This window comes from Nicotiana sylvestris, chromosome 2, assembly GCF_000393655.2.
Source record: "Nicotiana sylvestris chromosome 2, ASM39365v2, whole genome shotgun sequence".
Classification (NCBI taxonomy): Eukaryota; Viridiplantae; Streptophyta; class Magnoliopsida; order Solanales; family Solanaceae; genus Nicotiana; species Nicotiana sylvestris.
The window spans coordinates 84,837,450-84,860,364 of record NC_091058.1 but is presented as its reverse complement, the minus strand read 5'-3'; the positions used below and the strand labels follow the sequence as shown (position 1 = coordinate 84,860,364).

The 22,915-nt window shown below is 35.9% G+C and overlaps 2 protein-coding genes across 2 annotated transcripts; both read left to right on the top strand.

Annotated features, from left to right (window-relative positions):
* Positions 1–1,477: 1,477 nt before the first annotated feature.
* LOC138885176 (uncharacterized) lies at positions 1,478–2,398 on the top strand. Its single transcript, XM_070166086.1, has 2 exons — positions 1,478–1,557; positions 1,642–2,398. Exons 1-2 carry the CDS (start codon positions 1,478–1,480, stop codon positions 2,396–2,398), a joined length of 837 nt encoding a protein of 278 aa, XP_070022187.1.
* Positions 2,399–20,640: 18,242 nt separating this feature from the next.
* LOC104240085 (uncharacterized) lies at positions 20,641–22,041 on the top strand. The gene has a single exon (XM_009794867.2). It carries the CDS (start codon positions 20,946–20,948, stop codon positions 21,699–21,701), a length of 756 nt encoding a protein of 251 aa, XP_009793169.1. The 5' UTR covers positions 20,641–20,945; the 3' UTR covers positions 21,702–22,041.
* The last annotated feature ends 874 nt before the right edge of the window (positions 22,042–22,915 follow it).

Genomic DNA, 22,915 nt, shown 5'->3' with positions numbered 1-22,915 from the left:
TTGAATTATTGTTATATCAGTTATCCGCAGAACACTTATTGGTGGGCCAAAAATTAGTGTAAAATGCAGTATAATACTACGTTTCAGTTAAATATAGTATTATAATACGTTTTACGCTAAGAAATAAATTATTTATGTCAGTCCTGCAGAACACTAATTTGGTGGGCCCAAATTGAATTATAATGCAGTATTATACTGCGTTTTATGTAGAAATATAATTTTTTAAAACTGTATAAACGTATTTTATGTCCAAAAAGGCATCATTTCAGTTTCGGACTCTTATGACTCCTTGTTTTGTCCTAAGAAAGTGACTCTTTATCCATGTTCAAAAAAAGCAATACTGGAATGGGACTTGTTTCGAATCTAATACCTGAGCTAAGTTTATAAACTCTCAATCTTTTCTTTGGGATAAGCAAGATTTTTGCCCCGTTCACTTCTACAACTATTTATTCTATATGTCTCGTGCACGCTTTATACCTATGATGGTCCAGACTTTCTATCTTAATTTGCATATATCTCATAACATTGTCTTTTTAGTGAAAAATAACGTTATCCTTTTTATTTGAATTCCGGTTAGCTGATTTTAAATCTTTACCATTTTATTTTTCTGCACATCAGCCATGGAAACGCTCTTTCATTTTAAAAGTAAAAAACAGGATTATTCCCTTATAACTGGAAACTGAGGAAAGGAAACGTTCAAGGACGAAATATAGGCAAGATAAGGAAGAGATAAATCCATGACACGTGAAAAGTGATCTTCTCTCCCATTACTTCCTCTTCTTTAGTCAAATCAAACTGAGAAATGAATTTCATTTCCCGTTCTTACCATATGTATTGGGAAAAATTAATTTCATATACAGAATTAATTATGAGGTGACATCTCATGACATGTGGATTAGTAAGACAAGTGACAATTGGCAAAGAATAGTTGAAGAGACACGAGCTTCAACAGGCACATGCAAAGATCCAAGGAAGTCAAAAAGGATAAGTGCTCGAACCTATTGATATTTGGGAATCGCACCAGAAGAATGAACCTAAATAGCAAAAGGGGTACAAATACGAATTATTGGTAATTAATAGGCATTAATTGCGGAAAGCGTTATAGAATTTGTATTGAATCAGTTATGATTACCAATTATAGCGTTACACTAAATGTCATTAATTGTCATAAAGACTCTATTATGAGAGGAGAAAAACGTACTACTTAGAGATAGCTATATAAGGTGAAGATTGAACATTTGTAAGGACACGAAATACTATTGGAATATACTGATTTACTTTGCTCTCTTATGCTCTTATTATTATTATTAAAAAGTCAATTTCATTTATTCATCATATATTTGATTATTAGTAACCCGAGTTCTTCTAAAATAAAGCTTTGACCGAAATTCCTATTTTTGGTTAAACAAATTGGTTCTGTTACCGGGAATCTGATTATCATTTGCTTTTCAAATCAATTCTTTCATAAAAAACAATCATGTCAAATGTCAACGACAACAACCAACACAACTTACCACTACAAGATCCACAACATCAAGTGAATGATGCGGATGACAGGTCCCCACCTCCCTCGCCGCATGATTCTTAGCGACAATCACGAGAAGGGACTCCGGATGGATCTGAAGCAAATCAAAATGACAGAGTTGCGAACAAACAAGCACTTGATGATGCTCTAAAGAAATTAATTGCTCAACAAGTCAATAGTGCTCTCCAGGCTTTTACCAGCCAGTTACCGGTTGCACCACCGACACCAACTCCAAATAACAATACTTTGGAAAACCCACGTTCTGGACTCGTTAATTCAAGCAGTAGTGGAACTCCCAGCGAGTCTCGTGATGGCGAGCCAAGTAACATAGTTAATTCAGATTTACAAAATTTAGTATTAACCTTGCAGAAACAACTCAAGGAGCAAAGCGATCGCATAGAGCAAATACCGGGAGTATCGCCTGTAATCAAGGAAATAGATATGGATAAATATTCACAACAACTTTGGAAGCCCAATGCTTCTCCTGTGCCAATTCTGAAGAAATTCAAGATGCCCGATATTCCAAAATATGATGGCATAACTGATCCACGAGACCACGTGATTGCGTTCACAACTGGTGTGAAGGGCAACGACTTAACCAAACAAGAAATTGAATTAGTATTGGTCAAGAAATTCGGTGAAACACTCACCAAGGGAGCATTAACATGGTATTCTCTCTTACCCAAAAATTCTATAAATTCTTTTACTGAGCTTACAGATTTATTTATCAAAATGCATTCGGGAGCTCAAAAAGTCGAAAAAAGAATGGAAGATATTTTCAAAATAAAGCAAGGAGATTCAGAGCAATTTAGAGAATTTGTAGATAGATTCCAGCGTGAAAGGATGATGTTACCGTGCATACCTGATAACTAGGCAGCTATGACTTTTGCTAGTAGTTTGAATGAGAAAAGCTCAGAAGCCACGAGACGACTCAAGAAAAGTCTACGTGAATTTCCAGCGATAACCAGGAATGATGTTTACAACAGATACATCACGAAGCTAAGGATAGAAGAAGATACCATCTCCCGGTCTCAAAAAGAGGAAAAGGTGAGTTTGAGACATGCTGAAGCTGAAAAAAGGTCCAGTAAAAACAGATACGAGTCCTACATGCGCCCAACAAGAAGAGACTCACGTTCAAAGCAGGACAATTCAAGGTATGATCATAGATCGAGAGATAGAGAGTCTGGTTCATCATCAAGGTTTGGGAAAGATCGAAACATACGAGAGACGCGAGATGATGATAGAAGCTTGAAGGCAAAATTTGGTGGTTACAATTTTAATATCAGCACTTCAGAGTTAGTAGCAATATTAAGAAGCATGGGTGATAAGGTGCGGTGGCCAAAAGAAATGATATCAAATCCAAATAGTCGTAATCCTGATCATTGGTGCGAGTTTTATAATGATCATGGTAATAAAACGGCAGATTGTAGATTGTTACAAGGTGAAATAGGCCATTTATTAAAGCAAGGAAATCTTACCGAGTTATTTAGTGAAAAAGGTAAGAAAGCATACATGAAGAACAAGAAGGAGCCCCCTAAACCTCCTTCTCCAAAAAGAACCGTTAACGTTATAAACGGGGGAGAAGAAATCAACGGCGTGACATATAAGACAACCAAGAAAATTTCAGAAGTTACAGTTACACACGGGAAGGGGGTTCGACATGTTTTGGAAGAAGAAAGTATTACATTTGATGATGCAGATGCAGATGGCGTACTAACTCCGCACAATGATGCACTGGTAATATCTCTACTTGTACACGACACTAATGTTAAACGAGTTTTGATTGATCCAGGTAGCTCCGTGAACATCATTTTATTGAGAGTATTGAACGAAATGCAAGCTGAAGATAAGCTGGTACCCAAGGCGCATACTTTATCTGGCTTTGACAATTCAAGCGTCGTAACAAAAGGGGAGGTAATACTTACAACATTCGCAGAGGGAGTTGTTAAAGATGCCAAATTTCAGGTGGTAGAGATGGATATGGCTTACAATGTGATTCTCGGGAGACCATGGATTCACGAAATGGATGTTGTGCCATCTACCCTACATCAAGTCATTAAATTCCCCTAACCATGGGGAATACGTCAAATCCGTGGTGATCAACATACATTCAGGAGCATCAACTCTGTAGCAGATTCAAGCACAAAAAATGAAGAAAAATAGCAATTACATAATCCAATTGAGGATACTATGATACAAGCCTCAACTGAACATGGGCGAACAGATGTGGACTCAAGGCCCGATTCCATCCAAAAATCGGAAGAAAATGAAAATATCAAAACAACGATTGAAGAGTTGGAGGATGTAGAATTATTCATACAATGGCTTGAAAGGAAAGTCTACATTGGGGACAACTTAAGCCACGAAATGAAAGGTAAGTTGATTGAATTTTTGAAAACTAACGTGGATTGCTTTGCCTAGTCCCATTCTGATATGACAGGAAGACCCCCGGGATTAATGACTCGCAAGTCAAATGAAGATCCATCGTATCCACCTATCAAACAAAAGAAGAGAAAGCAGGGATCTTTTAAAAATCTGGTGATTCAAGATAAGGTGCAAAAACTTTTAAAAATTGGGTCTATCCGCGAGGTAAAGTATCCTAATTGGTTAGCTAATACTGTAGTAGTACCAAAAAAGAATGGTAAATGGCGAGTTTGTGTATATTACACCGACGTAAACAAAGCTTGTCCTAAATATTCTTTTCCGTTACCACATATTGATCAACTAATTGATGCTACTGCATGACATGAATTGTTAAGCTTTTTAGATGCATATTTAGGGTATAATAAAATCAAAATGGATCCCTTAGATGAAGAAAAAACTTCATTTATAACAGACAGGGGGACTTACTGTTACAAAGTAATGCCATTTGGCCTCAAAAACCCTGGTGCCACATATCAAAGATTGGTGACCAAAATGTTCCAAGAACATTTAGGGAAAACTATGGAAGTCTACATAGATGATATGCTTGTCAAATCCCAACAATCAGGGAATCATATACAGCACCTGTCTAATACATTCCAGATCTTGCGTAAATTCAATATGAAGCTAAATCCCGAGAAATGTGTATTTGGCGTTTCATCAGGTAAGTTTTTGGGTTTTCTTGTTTCTAACCGTGGCATTGAAGTAAATCCCATACAGATTAAAGCCATTGAGGAAATTCCTGATATGCCTACAAGTAAGAAAGAGGTACAGAGACTGACGGGAAGAATTGCAGCCTTGGGAAGACTTATTTCCAAGTCATCAGAAAAATGCTTTAAGTTCTTTTCAACTCTTAAAAAGCAAGATCATTTCGAATGGTTTGAGGAATGTCAACAAGTGCTCAAAAACTTGAAAGTATACTTGTCAAATCCATCGTTGCTCATGAAACCAAAAGATGGGAAAAGGTTACTTATCTACCTAGCTGTTTCAGAAGTAGCGGTGAGTGTTGTTTTGGTTCGTGAAGACCAAGGTAAATAGTCTCCGAATTATTATGTTATCAAGTCATTATTAGATGTTGAGACACGTTATCCTCATCTAGAAAAACTTGCACTTGCATTAATTATGACATCTAGGAAATTAAGACCTTATTTTCAATGTCACCCTATCTCTGTAGTAACTGCTTATCCCCTGCGTAATATATTACAAAAACATGAGTTATCAGGTAGGTTAGCCAAGTGGGCCATAAATTAAGTGAATATGACATCACATACCAACCTAGAACTGCAATAAAGTCACAGGTGTTAGCAGTTTATTTGGCCGATTATAGCCAAGGAATGCAACTAGAAGCAGAAAAAGAGCTACAAGTATTCAACATGTCTAATACGGGAATCTGGACTTTATTTACTGATGGCTCGTCGAATGTGAAAGGGGCAGGTCTAGGAATTATTTTGGTACCATCTACGGGTGAAACCATACGACAAGCCATAAAATGTCACCCTATAACTAACAATGAGGCAGAGTATGAAGCTGTGATTGCAGGTTTAGAACTAGCACACAAACTTGGCATAGAGCAGATTATAATCAAAAGCGATTCTCAGCTCGTAGTTAACCAAATGTTAGGGACTTATACAGCTAGGGAGGCAAGAATGCGACAATACCTGGAAAAGGCACGTGATCTGGTTAGGCAATTCCAAACCTAGAAAGTTGTGCAGATTTCTGTAATTCATTTGTTTCATTCAGTACTTGATCACGACAAAAACGAGGTAAATTTCAATAACTTAACTTGGGATTGGAGGAACGAGATTGTCACTTTTTTGTAGTATGGAACTGCCCTGAAGATAAGAAAAAGCTCAAGCACTTCGTAAAAAGGCAGCTCGGTACTATTTAAAGCAAGGCAATTTTTATCGTAAAATGTTCGGTGGTCCCTAAGCAAGATGCCTCGGGCCTTCTCAAACAGAGTATGTGAGGAGAGAAATACACGAGGGGCATTGTGGAAATCAGGCGGGAGGAAGATCTTTAGTAAAGCTATGCCGGCTATTATTGGCCCAAAATGGAAGAAGAAACGGAAATTTTTGTGTCTAAATGTGACAAGTGCCAGAGATACGGTAATAATATGCATAGATCTGTAGAGTTGTTACATCCGGTTATTGCACCATGGCCTTTTGTGAAGTGGGGGATGGATATCGTGGGTCCAACAAAAGGCAAGGTAAAATTTTTACTAGTACTCACCGATTACTTTACTAAGTGGGTAGAAGCAGGTGCTTTTAAGCAGGTACGAGAAAAAGAGGTCAGAGATTTCATTTGGCAAAATATCATATGTCGATTTGGCAAACCTAAAGAAATCGTATGTGATAATGGCCCACAATTTATAGGCGCACAGATCACAGAATTCTTTCAAAGTTGGCAGATTAAAAGGATTACCTCAACGCCTTACCATTCGGTGGGTAATGGACAAGCTGAATCAACGAATACAGTCATTATCAATAATTTGAAGAAACGATTGGAGGAATCTAAAGGCAATTGGCCAGAGGTGTTACCTAGTATTTTATGGGCTTATCACACAACAACAAAAACAAGTACGGGTGAAACACCATTCTCGCTGGTATACAGAGCTGAAGCCTTGATCCCAGTCGAGATAGGGGAGCCAAGCACGAGATATATACAAGCGAATGAGGAATCCAATGAAGAGGAAATGCGAATAAACCTGGATTTACTTGAAGAAAGAAGGGAAGCTGCATTCATAAGATTGGCAGCACAAAATCAAGTTATGGAATGATATTATAATCGGAAAGCTCGCCTAAGATACTTCAAGATTGGAGACTTCGTACTCAAGAAGGTTTTTCAATCCACGAGAGCGGCTAATGCGGGAAAGTTAAGTCCAACTTGGGAAGGACCTTATAAGATTCATGGTATCGCAGGAAAGGGAACATACGAGCTGGAAACAATAGATGTCAAGATTTTACCTTCACATTAGAATGTCGTTCATATGAAGAGATACTATTTCAAAGGAAAAGAAGTATCAACGGGCAGTTACCTTCATTTTAAAATTTCATTTTTGAATTTTTAAAATTTTACTAAAGATTTTAGATGATAGGCAAAAAGCTAACCCGTACTAGATGATGAATCACGACCTGCAAGACATGTGGAAAAGTATAAATTCCTGGTCTAGGGTTGTAACTATTCTGATAGAAATTCAAACGGGTAAAGCAGTCTTCATCTATAATCGTACCTCTGAGTCCCGTATGTTTTTTCCTTTTTAGGAAAAGGACCGAATGAGAGGAGTAGTCAAGTGCTCGAGATTTCATACTTCAAAGCTTAAACACTTGGGGGACTATATAATATATATAGGACATATGTATAAAGAAGGCAAAGAAGACTGAGTATAGTCAAAGTTCAAGTCAAAGCCCGAAAAGTCTAGTCATCGAATGAATCAAGTGCAGAGCAAAGTCACGAGCTAATAATATAAAGCCGATCAAAAAACCTTATGATATCTAGGTTAAGGTCAATGTATAGAAATGGGTTATAAAGAAAAACCTTGAATTTTATTTTGAAATTTGCTGTAAAGAAAACAGTTACAAAAAAATTATAGAAGTTATTTAAATGCATGTAATATGTTATTTAGACTTAACAAAGTTCAGATGAAAACTTTATCAAAGTTATTTTAAGAAACATATGTGTTCCTATTTCTTTATCGTACGTTTACACCATTATGAAGTTGAGACATCTTCTTCATTAACCGTCAAATATAAAAGGGCCCTCTTTTATAAAATTCATATTTGATTCAAACATCCATGAAGTTAATAAAGCATTTTATGAAACAAAAATGCAAATAAAGGGTAAAACATAAACCCACGAATTAACTAATAAGTCCTTAAGTATAAAAGCAAGAACGAGCAAAACAGAAGCTCAGAATAACTAAGTTAAAACAGAAAACTTCTTAATATTAAAAAGTTTAGACTAAGTATGAACCTAGTCTTAAACTATTTGTCATTTATACAAAATGCCCCGAAAAGGTCTGGGGACTTGTCGTTTCCAAAAACTAAACCCCCAAATGGGACCGGGGGTTAAAACGACATTCCACCAAAAGGAAAAAAAAAGAGAAGTCACATTCCATAAACTTGTCACTGAGGAGCTGAAGAAGGATCTATAGCAGAGTCACCAGCAGCAGAAGGTTCGCATTGGCCTGAAGGAGTTGGAGCATTCACCGTACCCATATCATCTTCAATATGCTCGGGAATAGCAGCCATGGGAGAAGGAAAATCTTGGCCTTGCTGAGTCTTTTCAATAGTCTCTTTTATCTTAGCTAACTCAGCTTCCAAGTTAAAGCCCTCTTGTCTATCTTCCACGAGGGTATCATGGCGTGTGTTTAAAATTGCCCAACTCACTTCAATTGTAATCTTGTCCTCAAGAATCTCATAATCTTTCTCCCATTGATCAAACTCATTTTTGAGCTTTTCATTCTCAGCCAAGGCAGAATCATAAGAAGCTTGAAGAGGAGCACGTGAACTTTCTAAGAGACGGACCTTATCAGAAGACTCACGAAGATCTTCTTGAGTCTGAGTTAAAGTTTGCACAAGTTCACTGGCATAAACTTCTTTCGCACTTAACAAAGCCCTCAGTTCTCTGATCTCTTCACTGGCCTTGGAGAGTTGCTCAGAAAAAGACGTTTCGAGGAGATTCTTATCTTTGCCAGCTTGGTTTGAGGAAGCCTTCTCAACCGCCAATTCTGAAGTTAAAACCTTCAATTGCTGCTCTAAGGTGCACTTGCTCTCTTCTAACACTTCCATATCAATTTGACGGCTTTTGTACTGTTCTCTCCAGTTGTGCGCTTTAGTTTGATAGTCATGCATTAACTGCTCCCTGTGAGAAACCCTCTTCATCATCTCTGTGTCGACTAGATTGATTAGAAAAAGAAAAAGAGAGGTAAGAACCTTAATAGGAGAAGGGCGTAATAAAGCATGAAAAAGGATACCTTTAAGGATGACTGCACTATGTCGTTCATCCAAGTCAAAGAGTTGTGACTCTCAAGCTTGGATCTCTCAACTGGACCAATCAGAGGTTTCAACCACACATCAGCCCGACCTGATTTTCTCAAAAGATTACCATTGGCAGGAACCTCGATGATAACTTGCTTCATAGCTCTACTTCCACTTGAGGAACCAACCTCAGTGCGATGAACAGTTGTGGGAGGAACTGTAGAAAGAGTCAAAACAGCTTGGGGCAGAGCAGCAACGACATTAGTCATAACTGGTAAAGAAGATATCACTGGAGCAGGCATGGAAAATGAGGCAAGGGGCACTTCATCAGAAACTGGACCCAAATTTTCACTATCAAACCCACGAGCAAAAAGATGATCAACAGAATCACAAGCAGCCGCGGGAGTGTCATCATCAGAGATCACCAAGGTGGCTTCAACAGGCTTGGTTAAAGAAACAGAACGGGGAGGAGACGCTTCATCTGAAATAATGCGCCTTCTAGCCCGAGGCCTTTTAACCAAGGAATTCTCATCATGTTCCTCCTCTTCTCCAGAGTCTTGGGTTGCATCAACTTTCCTTTTCGATGAAGAACCCAAGATTATCTCTTGGGCTCTTTCCAAAGAAACTCTGGAGGTCGCAACTACATCAACACTAATACCACGAATGGAAAATCCTGATAAAAAGAAGGATCAAAACAAATTCCAAAGGAAAACGTAAATGAAAGTACGAAAGATATAAGAGAAAAGGTATTTACCATGCGTTTTCACTTTCCAACAAAACCTATGAGAAAGGGTTTTCCAAGATCTACCTTCCACCGAGGCAACATTCAATAACCTTCCTACCCAACCACGAAAATTGGGAATCTCATCAACAGTTCCCGTGGTTGCTGGAAAAGAGGAAAAGGTTAAATGGTAGCAAGTAAAATAGAGAGAAAAGATAGAAAAAGTTATTAAAAAGAACTTACGTGCAAAATTCCACTTCTTAGGAAATGGAATATTTTCTTGACCCACTAGACCAACAGTGGGGGCAGCAACAAACCTGACATACCAACCACGGTCTTTATCATCCTCGGGGATAACCAGCACTTTCTTACTTCTCGCTACTAAAGTAAAAATCCTATGGCGGAAAAGTCTAGGAGAATAAAGGTGAATTAAATGGAAGAAAGTAGAAGGCTAACCATCCATATTGGCCAAATGCCTTAAGCATGAGACAACCCTCCACACAATGGGGCCAATCTGCCCTAAACAAATGTCGAAGAAACAGCAGAACTCGATAATAACAGGATCAATGGGGGGTTTGAAATTCAGTGTAAAAGGATATGTATACACGAAAGAAAACCCAGTCAAGTAAGACGTAATCCTTTGGTTTAGATTGGGAATTATAATGGGGAAGTTGACTCCAATGGCAATCCCTACGAACAACAGAAATCAAACCTTCAGTGATTTGAGATGGGTAAATATCAGCACAATCTAGAGAAGGAACTTGGTTTCTGATGGATTCTCTATCAGTGTAAAAAGAAAGTTCCGCAGGAACAATTTCCTCTACCAAAGGTTCACGAATAGGTTCATTAGAGTCTTTATTTCTGGATGAATACCTCTGGGAAAGAGAACCTCTAGTTCTAGAGGGTGGAGTAGAACTCGTTGAAGGAAGAGAAGGGCCACGTAAAGATGAAGATCCTAAACTATGAAGTCTTCCCCCTCTCCTACTTCTAACAAGAGCAAGAGAAAGGTTATCAACAATGGGGACTCTTCGAGGGTTAGGGTTTGAAGAAAACATAGTAGTACGAGGAAGAAGAAAACGAGAACTGGATATTCTAAAACTTTTTGTGAAAAAGACAAAGATGAAAAATTATATTTATACTTACAAGCAACCGTCAAAAGAAAAGGCGTGGACCGTGAAAAATCCCTAAAAGGCGCTGAAAAGTCGCAGAAACAATCGGGGGATGCCACGTGTCGCGAACATTAAATGGAAATGACATATGAAGCGTCAGTTCCAGAGAAGAAATAATGGCGGCAAATATTCCCGCTTTAATGAGATCCACTTCCCAGATATTCTATTGAAGAATAAATGGTAAGTGGGGGGACTATCTGTATTGGGAAAAATTAAGTTCATATAAAGAATTAAGTATGAGGTGACATGTCATGACACGTAGATTAGTAAGACAAGTGACAGTTGGCAAAGAAAACTTGAAGAGGCACGAGCTTCAACAGGCACAGGAAAAGATCCAAGGAAGTCAGAAAGGATAAGTGCTCGAACCTATTGATATTTGGGAATCGTACCAGAAGAATGAACCTAAATAGCAAAAGGGGTACATATACGTATATAAAATTATGACTTAAATCTTCCAATTCAAATTTAAACACAAAATAAATTGTAAAGAAATATTCAAGGGAATGCCTTATAATTTTTATTATTACGACATTAACAAAAAATGGCAATATCTTTCTTAGTCTTCCTCCCCCCAATGGAACGAACACAACAAGGTACTAATATCACCATTAAAAGGAAAAAAACTAATGAAGATGTGCCAAAATACAAGTTACATATTAGTCTATGTATTATCTCTAACAAATTTCATAAATCCTTCAAGGTCCGGAGGAATTTTTGTTGGTGGTGGCGGAAAAGAAGCTTGTTCATCACCGCTTCAGGGCGAAGCAGCATCTTGCGCAAGTTCCGCTAGCATTTCTTCATAAGCTTCGTCTATCTCCGGTTGTGATTCAGCAAGTCCAAAATTTCTTCTTTTCGAATGGATCCAATCTCGGAAGAGTACTAATTTTTCCAAGCTCTCCCTCATAGATGCTCTATGATCACCGATTTGAAGTCTCGCTTGACTGAAAGCGCTCTCCGATGCCACTGTTGAAGCTTGAATACTTATAATATCTCGAGCCATCCTTGAAAGGACCAGATAGTATTTATCTTTGTCCTTTCACCATTCCAAAACATTAAAGGAGCCGTCGGGATTCTTTGATTCAATTTCATGCGACAAATAAACTTGAAACTCATTTAGTTGTGAACTATCACCAATATTATCACCTTGAGAACCCCTGAACTCTGTCCAAGAACTAAGTGCTTTTAGGCCCGTAGTTCTTTTAGATGATTGCGAACTAGACGAAGTAGGAGTTGGAACATTTGGTCTAGCATGATCTAAGGCAAGTTGATAAGCATTATAAATTGTTTTAGCATTTATTTTAATTGAGGCTTTTGCATCTGCAAGTGTTGCAAATTCCTCATCTGAAAGTGATAAAGCCCTATAAATATTTGTATACCAAAAGTGAGGACCTCCTAATTTCATGGTAGGATTTAACATGGCAGCAATACCATAAATAGGGGGGATAGGGAAAAAAATATTTTTTTTAACTTATCTTTCATATAATTAATAGCAAGTTAATAAATTACCACACCCTCTGAAAATTGAGTAAACAAATCTGCAAGTGCTGCAATATAAACTAAACAGTTAGTCCAATCCTGATTTGTAAGGTGCTCATCATCATCATCATCATCATCATCATCACCACCAACACGAGCATTAAACGTTGCGTTTATTGGGTTTCTATATTCATGTGCAACAACTAAACTTTCATACATGTAATTCCATCTAGTCGGACAAGGTTTAGGAACCTTTCTTTCTCTAAGGCCAAATTCATCACATTTTTTAAAATATTCTCTAAGTCTACTTCTACGGTTTGAATAAAAAAGTCAATTAAGAGCCATTTTAACCTTTTCAATTTCCACATTTAAAATTTTCATACCATCACCGGCGATTAAATTGTAAATATGACAAATATATCTAACATGAAAAATATTATTAAATGCAGGATTTAGTGTAGTTGTAAGTAAGCCTATAGCATTAGTGTTACTAGAAGCATTATCCATTGAAACTGACATTATTTTATCTCTAATGCAAAAATATCTACAAATATTTGCAACTGTGTTAGAAATAAACTTACCTGTGTGACGTGATTAATTATTCTATAAGCAATAATGCGCTTTTGCATTTTCCATTCCTCATCAATCCAATAAGTGGTTACAGTAAGATAATCACAGTCATTAGCACTTCTACCAATATCAGTAGTAATAGCAATGCGACAATATATATGAGTAAATAAATAGCCCAAATATTGTTCATATTCATGTTTATATTTATAAATATCGCTCTTTACGGTTGCGCGAGGACATCCTTTATAAGTAGGATTAAAAACTCTTCTAATATAATGTGCAAAGTGAGGGTTAGAAGAAAAACTATAGGGTAAACACATAACAGTAACCATTTTTGCCAATTCTTCACGATCTTTATTTGGATCGTAATATAAAATGCCACCAGTAACAATGTTAGTTTCCGGTTGAACTAGATTTGACCCGGTACTAGGGATAACCTCAGTACCTACACTTGTCCCCGCTTGCGCAACTTTCATTTGAAGATATCTAGCTTTATCTCTAGGGTGTATCTTTATGTGTCTAGTCAAACTACCCGTACCGCTACGGTTTATACGCCATCAAAGCCCCACAAGTTTTACACTTAACCTTATTTTGAGCTCTTTGTTGAGTAAAAAAGTGCCAAACAAGAGATATTTCGGGCCGTCTAGAAGATTGTCTATTAAAAGTAGGGGGTACTACAGGAGGGTCAGGCGGAGCATCATTTGGATTATTATCAGTTGGGTTAACAACAGGACTAGTAGGTGTATCATCTAAATCCGATTACGTTTCATCTAAGTCATCATTTTCATCGATAGTTTGATTACCATAAATAGCATTCATAACTTCATCATTTAATTGTTGGCCTGGTGCAACATCATGGCAAAATTGACTACCGAAAAATTGAAACAAAGGGTTATCACTATCAAGAATAACAGGTGGAGGAGGACGGGTAACAGGTCTGGGTCGGGGAGCCGGGGGGGAGTAGTATCTTAGCGACTAGATTCACCAATTTTAGATTTTCCCTTACCCTTACCACCAAATATTATTTTCAAAGAAAAGTCCATATTAATTATAATTATATAAACTAAAACAAACAAAACTATAATATTAAAACTTAAGAGTTGGAACGAGTTTACCGAATTGACAAACAACTTCTTGAAAATTGTATATCGTTGAAGACTTGAAGACTTGAATACTTCAATTCACCAACTTCACAATTTTTCACAAATTGCAATAATAAAGTAAGCAATTATAGAAGAAAATTAGAGAGAGATTGATGATTTGTGAGTAACAATAAAAGAATGAGGGGGCATTTATAGTTGAGAATAGGGAAAAAGTGTAATTATAAAAAGTTTGGGGTTAAAACAAAGTTTGGGGGGGGGGGGGCAAATGACTATTTTTAAAAAAGCCAAACGGCTAAAATGGCAGGCCAACGGCTAGTTTTTAAACTTTCAATCGTTGGCCAATTTAATTTTATTTTTTTTGAAAAATAGCCGTTGGGCCCATTAGGCCCACTTGAACCGGCCTAGGCCCGCCAGCCGGTCCCGGGATAAACGGTCCAGGGTTTGCGGTCTCAACCTGGAGGATCGGCCCACAGTGGGCTCCTAGGACCGTTTGAGACCGGACCGTTTGAACCGGCCCGTTTGGCCCGTGGTCTCGCAGTCCCGGGGCGGTCCCGGCTGGGCCCGGCCCACAATATAGCCTTAGTTGTATATCATGATTATTCATGAGAAATTTTCATAAAGCATTATCTTTTAGTAATAATTAGCCATCTATAGATATCATTTGTTATATTACGGATTATAGATACCTCTTCTGTGGTTATAAGATGTATTTGATGTATTTAAGCTATTGTATTCATGAATACAATAGCAAAAATAAGCGTGAATCAGGGAAGTCCAGCTAATCAGTTGTTGTATTCGAGTGTATTCGACTGTATTCATAGAGTGAAACATGGGATTACAGCTGGACAGATTATTGCATTCGACTGTATTCACGGCGTGAAATAGGAGATTGCACTGTTTTTAAAATGGAAAGTGAATCAATTAACATAATAGACTCCTAATATAACTCAACAAACTAAATTATAACACACAAATTTTGTATTTTAAGTTATAAAAAAGATTCTCAACCGAAAAATACCCCAAAAATATAGCAATCTTCAAAAAAATTATATAATACATTCGAATACATAAATTATATTAATTAAAAAAATATATGAATACATTCTTAGCATATAGCGAGACAGTGAATACAATGAAATACATAGAATACAGCTGGATACATTGAAATATAATTAAAAAAAGACAGTGAATACATTGAAATACGTGGAATACAACGAGATACATTGAATTACAATGAAAAAAAAGACAATAAATACAATGAAATACATTAAAATATATTAACAGAAAATCAAGTTGCTCAGCCCTAAACTCCGTTCTCAATCCACCAATATACATGCCCCCTTTCACACGAAAACCACTGCCGCCAAGACCATAGTATTCTGTATAGTATTTCAGCCATATATGGTTTATTAGTAACTTGTTTGAGAGAAGAGAAATTTGCAAGTAAAAAAGCCGCTAAAAGTTAATTGAGAGAAAATGCCAACACTGACGAAGCTATTCACAATGGAAGAAGCCTCTCAGCACAATACTAAAGATGATTGCTAGGTCGTTATTGACGGGTAAAATACATTGTCGGCCTCAGGAGGGGGTTATGGGTGACTCAACAAGGAAGGGGGAAGTGGTCGTCGGCCGTATCTGGTGGAAAACAGCCCCTGCTAGGGTTTTTAAAAGCAGGGAAGAAAAAAATCGGGAGAAAAAGAGAAGAAAGAAGGAGGAGAGAGGAAAGAGAGAATGAGATGTATCAAAGTAGAGAGAGAAAGAAAATAGTGTAACCGATTAGCGTATTTAGTGGCTTAGGGCTAGAAGCTAACCAAAATAAAATATTTTGCTATAAACCTTAAAAGGTATCTATAGAATATAATTTTTTTAAATGATATTTATTTAAAATAAATAAGGTGTTAACCTTTGTTATAGAAGTTAAAAATTCCATTATTCATCCCATCCGTCAAACCTCATGAGTCCTTAATGACCAATAAATTTATATTTATTTGTTTCCGAAACGAGAGTACAAGTTTAATGCGTTAAAGACGTAAATATTTACACAATATTTCTCTTATAAGGATGTAAATCTAACAAATATTAATAATTGATAACCTGATAAAAATACTATCTATCCTACAATAAATATATTAAACTACACTATCCAGTTAAAAAAAATTGTGATTGCATGTAACTTAAATCCAATAAATAATCCTCTGAAATAATTGTTGATGGATTGAGTATAGGTGTTTGTAATATGCAGCGGAAGAAAAAAACAATCCTAGGCAGATCTTTTCGTGTTTAAAATTTATTTACATGTCAAAGATCGGATCTAAGACGTACCTGGTGAAGCGAGTCTCGTTTCAAAATTTCTTCGGTAGTGCGAAGACTCTATGCGTATTCATACCGAGACCGATCCTTGCTATCAACTCTTTGATCAATGAAACCCGCGAACAAATTGAACGAAAAACTTGTGCTGAAATTTTTCTCAAAAATTCCAACTCAAAGGTACAAGAACAAGAAAAACTTTTTTTGTGATTGTATTTTCTCTCTTGGCTTTGTACTGCACTCTCACTTTCATAAAGTGGTTTTCTTCTCAAGAAAAAAATAATGCAGCAAATTTTCTCCATCACCCTTTATATAGTATTACCTACAAATTCTTTTTCTTTTTGGTTGAGCTAATAATTTGCTTAAAGTAAAAGTTTATTCCAAAAATAAACTTGATGAGATTTTCTATAAGAACCGAAATCCCTTTCTCGGTTTCTTGACTGCCGATCTTCCAATTCCAAATTGGATTGCAAAATCCTTATTATTTTTTTTCTATAAAAAATGTAATTCCCATTCTTAATGGGTTTAAGTTGCCGACTCGTCCTTCCATGGACTCTTGTGTCAGTCCAATAATTGGATTTACCAAATAAGTTTTCATTAATATATTATATGCATACTTTGTACAAATAAATACTAATTATATATATTACATATATATTTCAGCCAAGAGATATAATTTAATTTTCTATTCCAAATAGAAAACTTCAATTCGTTCACAATATTAATTATAATCTCTGTGCTAACAAAGAGTATAATAATATTTCATTTGGACTAACAACTTTATTTATTTGACTAATTAAATTCTTTAATTTAATTATCAAATAATAAGTTAATTAATCCTTTAGCAAAGATCAGAATACTCGTTAGTGTGCGACCCCATAGACTCAATACTAAACTGGTAGTAAATTAATCACATCAATATACTAATCAAGAGTGGCGTCTAGCAACACTCCTTAACGACCGGATAGAATGAAGTATACAATTTACTCTCAAGAACCAGTAGAAGAATAATGTAGTAATTTCTTGTATCCTTATAGCTCTGGATCACCCTAAGATATGATTCAACTGTCAAATCCTAATAGGCGACAAACTATGTGTTCATGTCAAATATAATCGACCATTAAATGATCTAAGAAACTCTTTTCTTCTTTCATTCAATCGCCCTGGCCAAGGTCTTAGTTTGGTCGTTTATAGTTTATGACAACATGAAGCTTAAACTCATTACCAAAAGTTGACAGATTCTATCTTGATCAATCACTAATTCTACAAGCAATTAATCATACCCAATATTCTTTCAACTATCGCCGTAGGGCCATAAGTGTCCGTTATCAAAGCACAATGAATAACTTGTCAATTACTATGACAATCACAGGTCGAAGGAAATTCTTAGATCACATTCTTCAAGAGAATATCCTATTGACAGTTTATGGTAATTCTAACCATTAGGAATTATCCAATGAGTCGGTTCAATGACCATATCTCTATATGCATCATCTATCTATGTAATTTAGTTAATGAGATCAACTAATCTTTATCACATAAAGACGATCACATAAATATTGATCTAACCGGATTACTAATGTCCAAATTAATAATCCTACGATCAAGAACAAATTTAGATTAAATTATAAGAAACTTTACTCTCATTATCATGATCTTCATCGCAATGTCAAGTCTCAAAATTTAATCAAGGACCTTATCAAATTAATCAAACAATTAATAATAGCTATGATAAAAGAATATCAAATGCCATATATTTTTATATTAAATAATGTTCACAAAAATATGTTCAAATCAATAAATATGATATTAGATTTAGGGCATATCTACTATATCCCTAACAATTGTCACATCTGTGGTCTCTTCTTCTTCTTATTTGTAGTATATATTTTTCAGTGAAATGACTTGATCGGCAGTCACAGATTTGAATGCATTTGTTTAATTAAGTAGAGAGAAGGGCGCGATAATGTTATTCAAACATGGTCATGTCACAAATAAAGGCCTGTCTTTTAATTTCAATGTCACTGTTGGGCAGAACTCATCAGAAGCACGACTGATATATTGTACCGTCCCGAGGCTCTCATCAGAATCTGGTTAGGTTTCTTTCTTCAGCATCTAACCTCTATGAGTAAAAAGTACCAACATATAAAAATAGAAAAAAAAGCATTGAATTATACTAAGAATTGGTGAAACAAGAGTTGATGGAGCCACAGCCATCGTCCCATAGAGTTCAACTCATGTCAAATTAATAAGCTCGTTGCTGGCAAAGTTTTATTGCTCATTTCCATAATCGTCTATTTGTCCTTAAGAGTAGCTACGAATAACGACCAACGAGGAAAATGGAAGTTAGAAAACAATTGCCCAAACAGTTGTTCGGTAAGAAATTATTGTAGTGTTTAAATTGGAAAACAAAGTACAAGATAAATGTAATAATGCAACCCTGTTTAACTTATGCAACCCGACCGGATGCCATGGGATTTAAATTTTAGCTATTCAGATTTTTTTTTTTTTTTTTTTTTGCAATTTAACCGGACGAAAAAGAGTTAAATAAATAGTCACAAAGTTGTTATAACAGTCCTACAATCTTTTTTTGAACTAATGCAGACATAATAATTAAAATTTAAAAGTAAGATGGAATTAACGGAAGTGAAAATTATATAGCCTATATCAGTTGATAGTCTGGTTTATAACTTAGTCGTTGTTGTATTGACAGTAGGTAAAAGTTTATTTCTTGGTCTAATTAGTTTTCAAACATTTTGATTCGTTTTTTACAATAATATCAAAAAAGGAGAACATATTTCCTGAAACGAGTATCTTCAAAATATTAAAAACAAAATTCGCACTAATAATTCGATAGGAAGCAGGAATACTTATTACTACTAGTAAATAATAATAATAATAAGTTTGTAATTAATTCATCTCTACCTTCTTCTTAAAATTTTATACTAGTTAATATATAAAAATACCAATTTCGTTTCAATTTTCCATTTGACTATTTCACTCCAATTCATGTATTTATGAATACACTTCTTATATTTCAAAATCAATCACTTAGACCTCATTTTTTTTAAAGATTAAGACGTCTGAATCTGAATACACATCTAAATATCAAGATGTGTATTAAGATTAAGACATCTGAATCTGAATACACATCTGAATATATTAAAATGTGTATTAAGATCTGAATACTAAATAATTAAGATTGTTTGATTTTTAGCATCTGAATGAATAAAATTTATTTTTATTTGAAAACTAATAAACATAAAATTCAAATGAAATACTAACTAATCTTTCAATAAAATATATAATTTTTTAAAATATGATAGTTGTTGGTGGTGTGGCTAACGGGTGAATGCCGACTAGAGGCGGTGGTTGGCAGTAGTTTTGGTTGATGATGGTGGTTCATGCTAGTAGCTACTAGTGATTAGTAGTGGTGGCGATTATGATTGAGGATGGTGGTGGTGGGTGGTGATAGTTAATAATGACGAGTAGTTGTAGTAGTTGTGATTGAGGAAGGTGGTGGGTGGGTGCTGGTAAGTTATAATGATGGGCAGTGCCGGCTGTGGTTGTTGATGGTGATGGGGTGGTTAGTAGTGGTAGTTGAGGTGGATGAGTGTTGATTGTCGGTGAGAATGATGGTGGTCAGAGTGGCGGGGATGGTGGGTGGTGATGGTCGATAATGATGACGGCTATGATTGGGGATGATGGTGGCGTGGCAGCGATGGTGGTGGTGGCATGGTGGTAGTTGGTAATGGTAGGTGGTGGCGGCAGTTAATAATGAATATGTGATAGCATTTTAATGAAATTAAGTCTATGTTATAGATTTTAATCATACAAACCTATTCAGACCCATTAAGTGGTTGTGAAGTAAAAGAAATAAACACATTTAATTATTAAGATCTGTATAATTAAGATTCAGACTTAAAAAACAAACGCACTTAATGTCTGAGATCTGAATGATTATATGAGGCCTTAAATATCCCAGGTTGGAATTACACCCAACATTTGGTGTAAGATAATCAATATATAAGCAATTTAAGTGTTTGATTTTGATATATATCCGCGACTTAATATATAAAGAAATGCGTCAGAGAAAAAATTTCCTGAATTACCTTCTCCAACATTTGATAAAAAGTGGAAGCTAACATGTACAATTAAAGTTGAGAGTGAATGGGGGATAAGAGAAAAGGAAATAGACTTCAAGGAGATTTGAATCTACCTTAATATAGGCACTTTAATTCTTAATTTCTTATCATTATTAACTGTTAAGGAAGAAAACATGAATTACTGAGTGAATAATCAAAAGTAAAATTTCTTAACAAGGATAACATCTGTCAATTATTTATAGACCAAATACAAAAGAAGATCCTGTTTTAAATTATCGGACGTCTGATTAAAACATAAATAGCGTTTACAAAATCGGAGTATTGTTTATTCCACACTTGACTGGCACTCTATAAAAATGGCAGGACTTATTCTTTTGAAACGGTTCCATTGATGCAATAAATCCAAATTCCTCGGTCTTTTTCTCTTCTCTTTAGTAATAAGCCAAAGCGTCATTCCCCTAGCTTCCTTTTACTTCCACCGTTCTTCTCTCCCTCTACTCATTTTTCCTTTCAAATTTTTCCAAAACAAAATCAGTGAACTTTTCTATCTTTGAAAAAAGCTTGTATTCAAATGGATGCTTTCGATTTTGGTAGTGAGAAAATGGAAAACAGAGTGATTCTGATATTCCACAGTTTCAAAAGCGTTGCGAAGCTTTTTCGCATCGTTGAATTCTGTGTTGGAGTTTTTGTGCTCTTATGGAGTTCTACTCGGTTGCCTTTTGCTGTCAAAATCTCCGGCGAGTATTTCCGGCAACTAATCTCCATAATACTTAGCCCTCTCTTCATTTTCCTTATTTGCAACGTCATCGTCCTCACTCTCCTTTTCAAGTCCGGCCGACTCTTCGGAGATTCCTCCTCAACTCTCTGTGCTAGCGCCGAAGCTGAACTCTACGACTCATTCGTCGAAAAGGAAGAGTGCTCCGGCAATTTCACCTCCAGTAACTTGTCTTCGCCGCCGGAACCGGAAGAGATTATCTACCAAGACAAACAGACTGTATTGGAAGTGAATACTCGGACGATTTTTGAACCCGAAGAAACAAAAAGGGTCACGGAGAAGGCATTTTATTCACAAGTTCCACGGAGAACTAAATCGGAGAAGTTTGAAAGAGGAAGTTATGATAAGGAAATAAGCGGAAATAAGCTTCGTAGATCGGAGACGGAGAGGTGCCGGAAAATCGATAATTCCGGTGATCCGTCGGAAACGGTGTATCCAGTGGATGAATTAAGCAATGAGGAGTTTCAGAAAGCCATTGAGGATTTCATTGCTAAGCAAATCAAATTTCATCAGGAAGAGAAGTTGGCTATTGTTCTTCATAGCCAACCATAATAAGTACTTTTCGTATTTACTGTATTGTCTAATAAAATAAAAATAAAAATAAAAATAAAAATTAGAGAACATAAAGTTAGGGTTAATGTACAGAGTATAATGAATAATAGGAGTCGTAAATCTGTAGGGGAGAGTGAGTGATCTGAGCCGTTGATATTTGCAGTGGATAAGAAGATTCAGAAATTCCCTGAACGCGTAGTGCTCGCTGTTTTTCCAGAGTAGGCTATGGTTGTTCGGCTCGGAATTTAGAAGTGTGTTTTAATTTTCCATCTTTGTATTAAAATTAATTAATTAAGATGGAAAAAGGGGGGAATGTATTCTCATATTCCCACTTTAGTTATTCTTCTCCAATATTTTAAATTTTTTCTTTTCTGGATATATTCCTCAAGAAATATAAAGTTTCTCGTGAAACCAGTGTAATCTATATAATAAAAAACGCTTGTGGTTGTGCGATGTAATATAAATAATGATTAATAGAAATCTGCGCGGATAAAATTATGATTGTGTTATGTGTAAACAAAACGTCAAAGGATCGGAACTTTTGATTTATATAATCGGTCCACATAGGCATGTGCTCATCTTCGCATGAAGATTCTTTACCGGATGCGAAAATCGATGTGAGACCATCGGAGGCGGAGTTAGGATAAAACTTAGTTCCAGATTATAATCCTTCTAAGTTAATGAGTTTTAAATTAATAATTTGTATAATATATGAATTTCTTAATACAAATATAAAATTTGAACAAAAGTTATTCGATTTGACCGAACTTGCAACCAACACTGTACCTCCGCCGAGCAGACCATCTTCAAACTATATATATATTGAACTTCTTAAAATATTTTTATGTAGCTATTTTTCGAGTCTATACTAACAGACTAGTCTGTATATTAGTGTACTTTTAGGCTGAGTTTCGTCATTTTTAAAATCCAGTTGATCAAAGCTATTAGCTTGTAAGGCCAGACTAGAGTATGAATTTTACCTAGTCGTAAACTTTTTCTCGTTATTGCTAAGTATCATATTGATTTGGAAGTCTCCCCCATTATCATGACTTGAACGTGGCTAGGTGATTTATTTCTCCATCTTAACTGGACTTTAACTTGTTGAAGCTGAGCAACTTATCGTAAGCATTACTAAAAAAATGGGGATAATTATAAAGTGATTTACAGTAAATTCCACTTTTCAATTTGGCTGACATCAGAGAATGGTGGAAAAG

Coding starts and splice junctions, on each gene's coding strand:
- LOC138885176 (XM_070166086.1), top strand. CDS start 1,478: ATGTCAAATGTCAACGACAACAACCAACACAACTTACCACTACAAGAT. Junction 1,558..1,641: donor GTGAATGATGCGGATGACAG/GTCCCCACCTCC, acceptor TCAAAATGACAG/AGTTGCGAACAAACAAGCAC.
- LOC104240085 (XM_009794867.2), top strand. CDS start 20,946: ATGGATGCTTTCGATTTTGGTAGTGAGAAAATGGAAAACAGAGTGATT.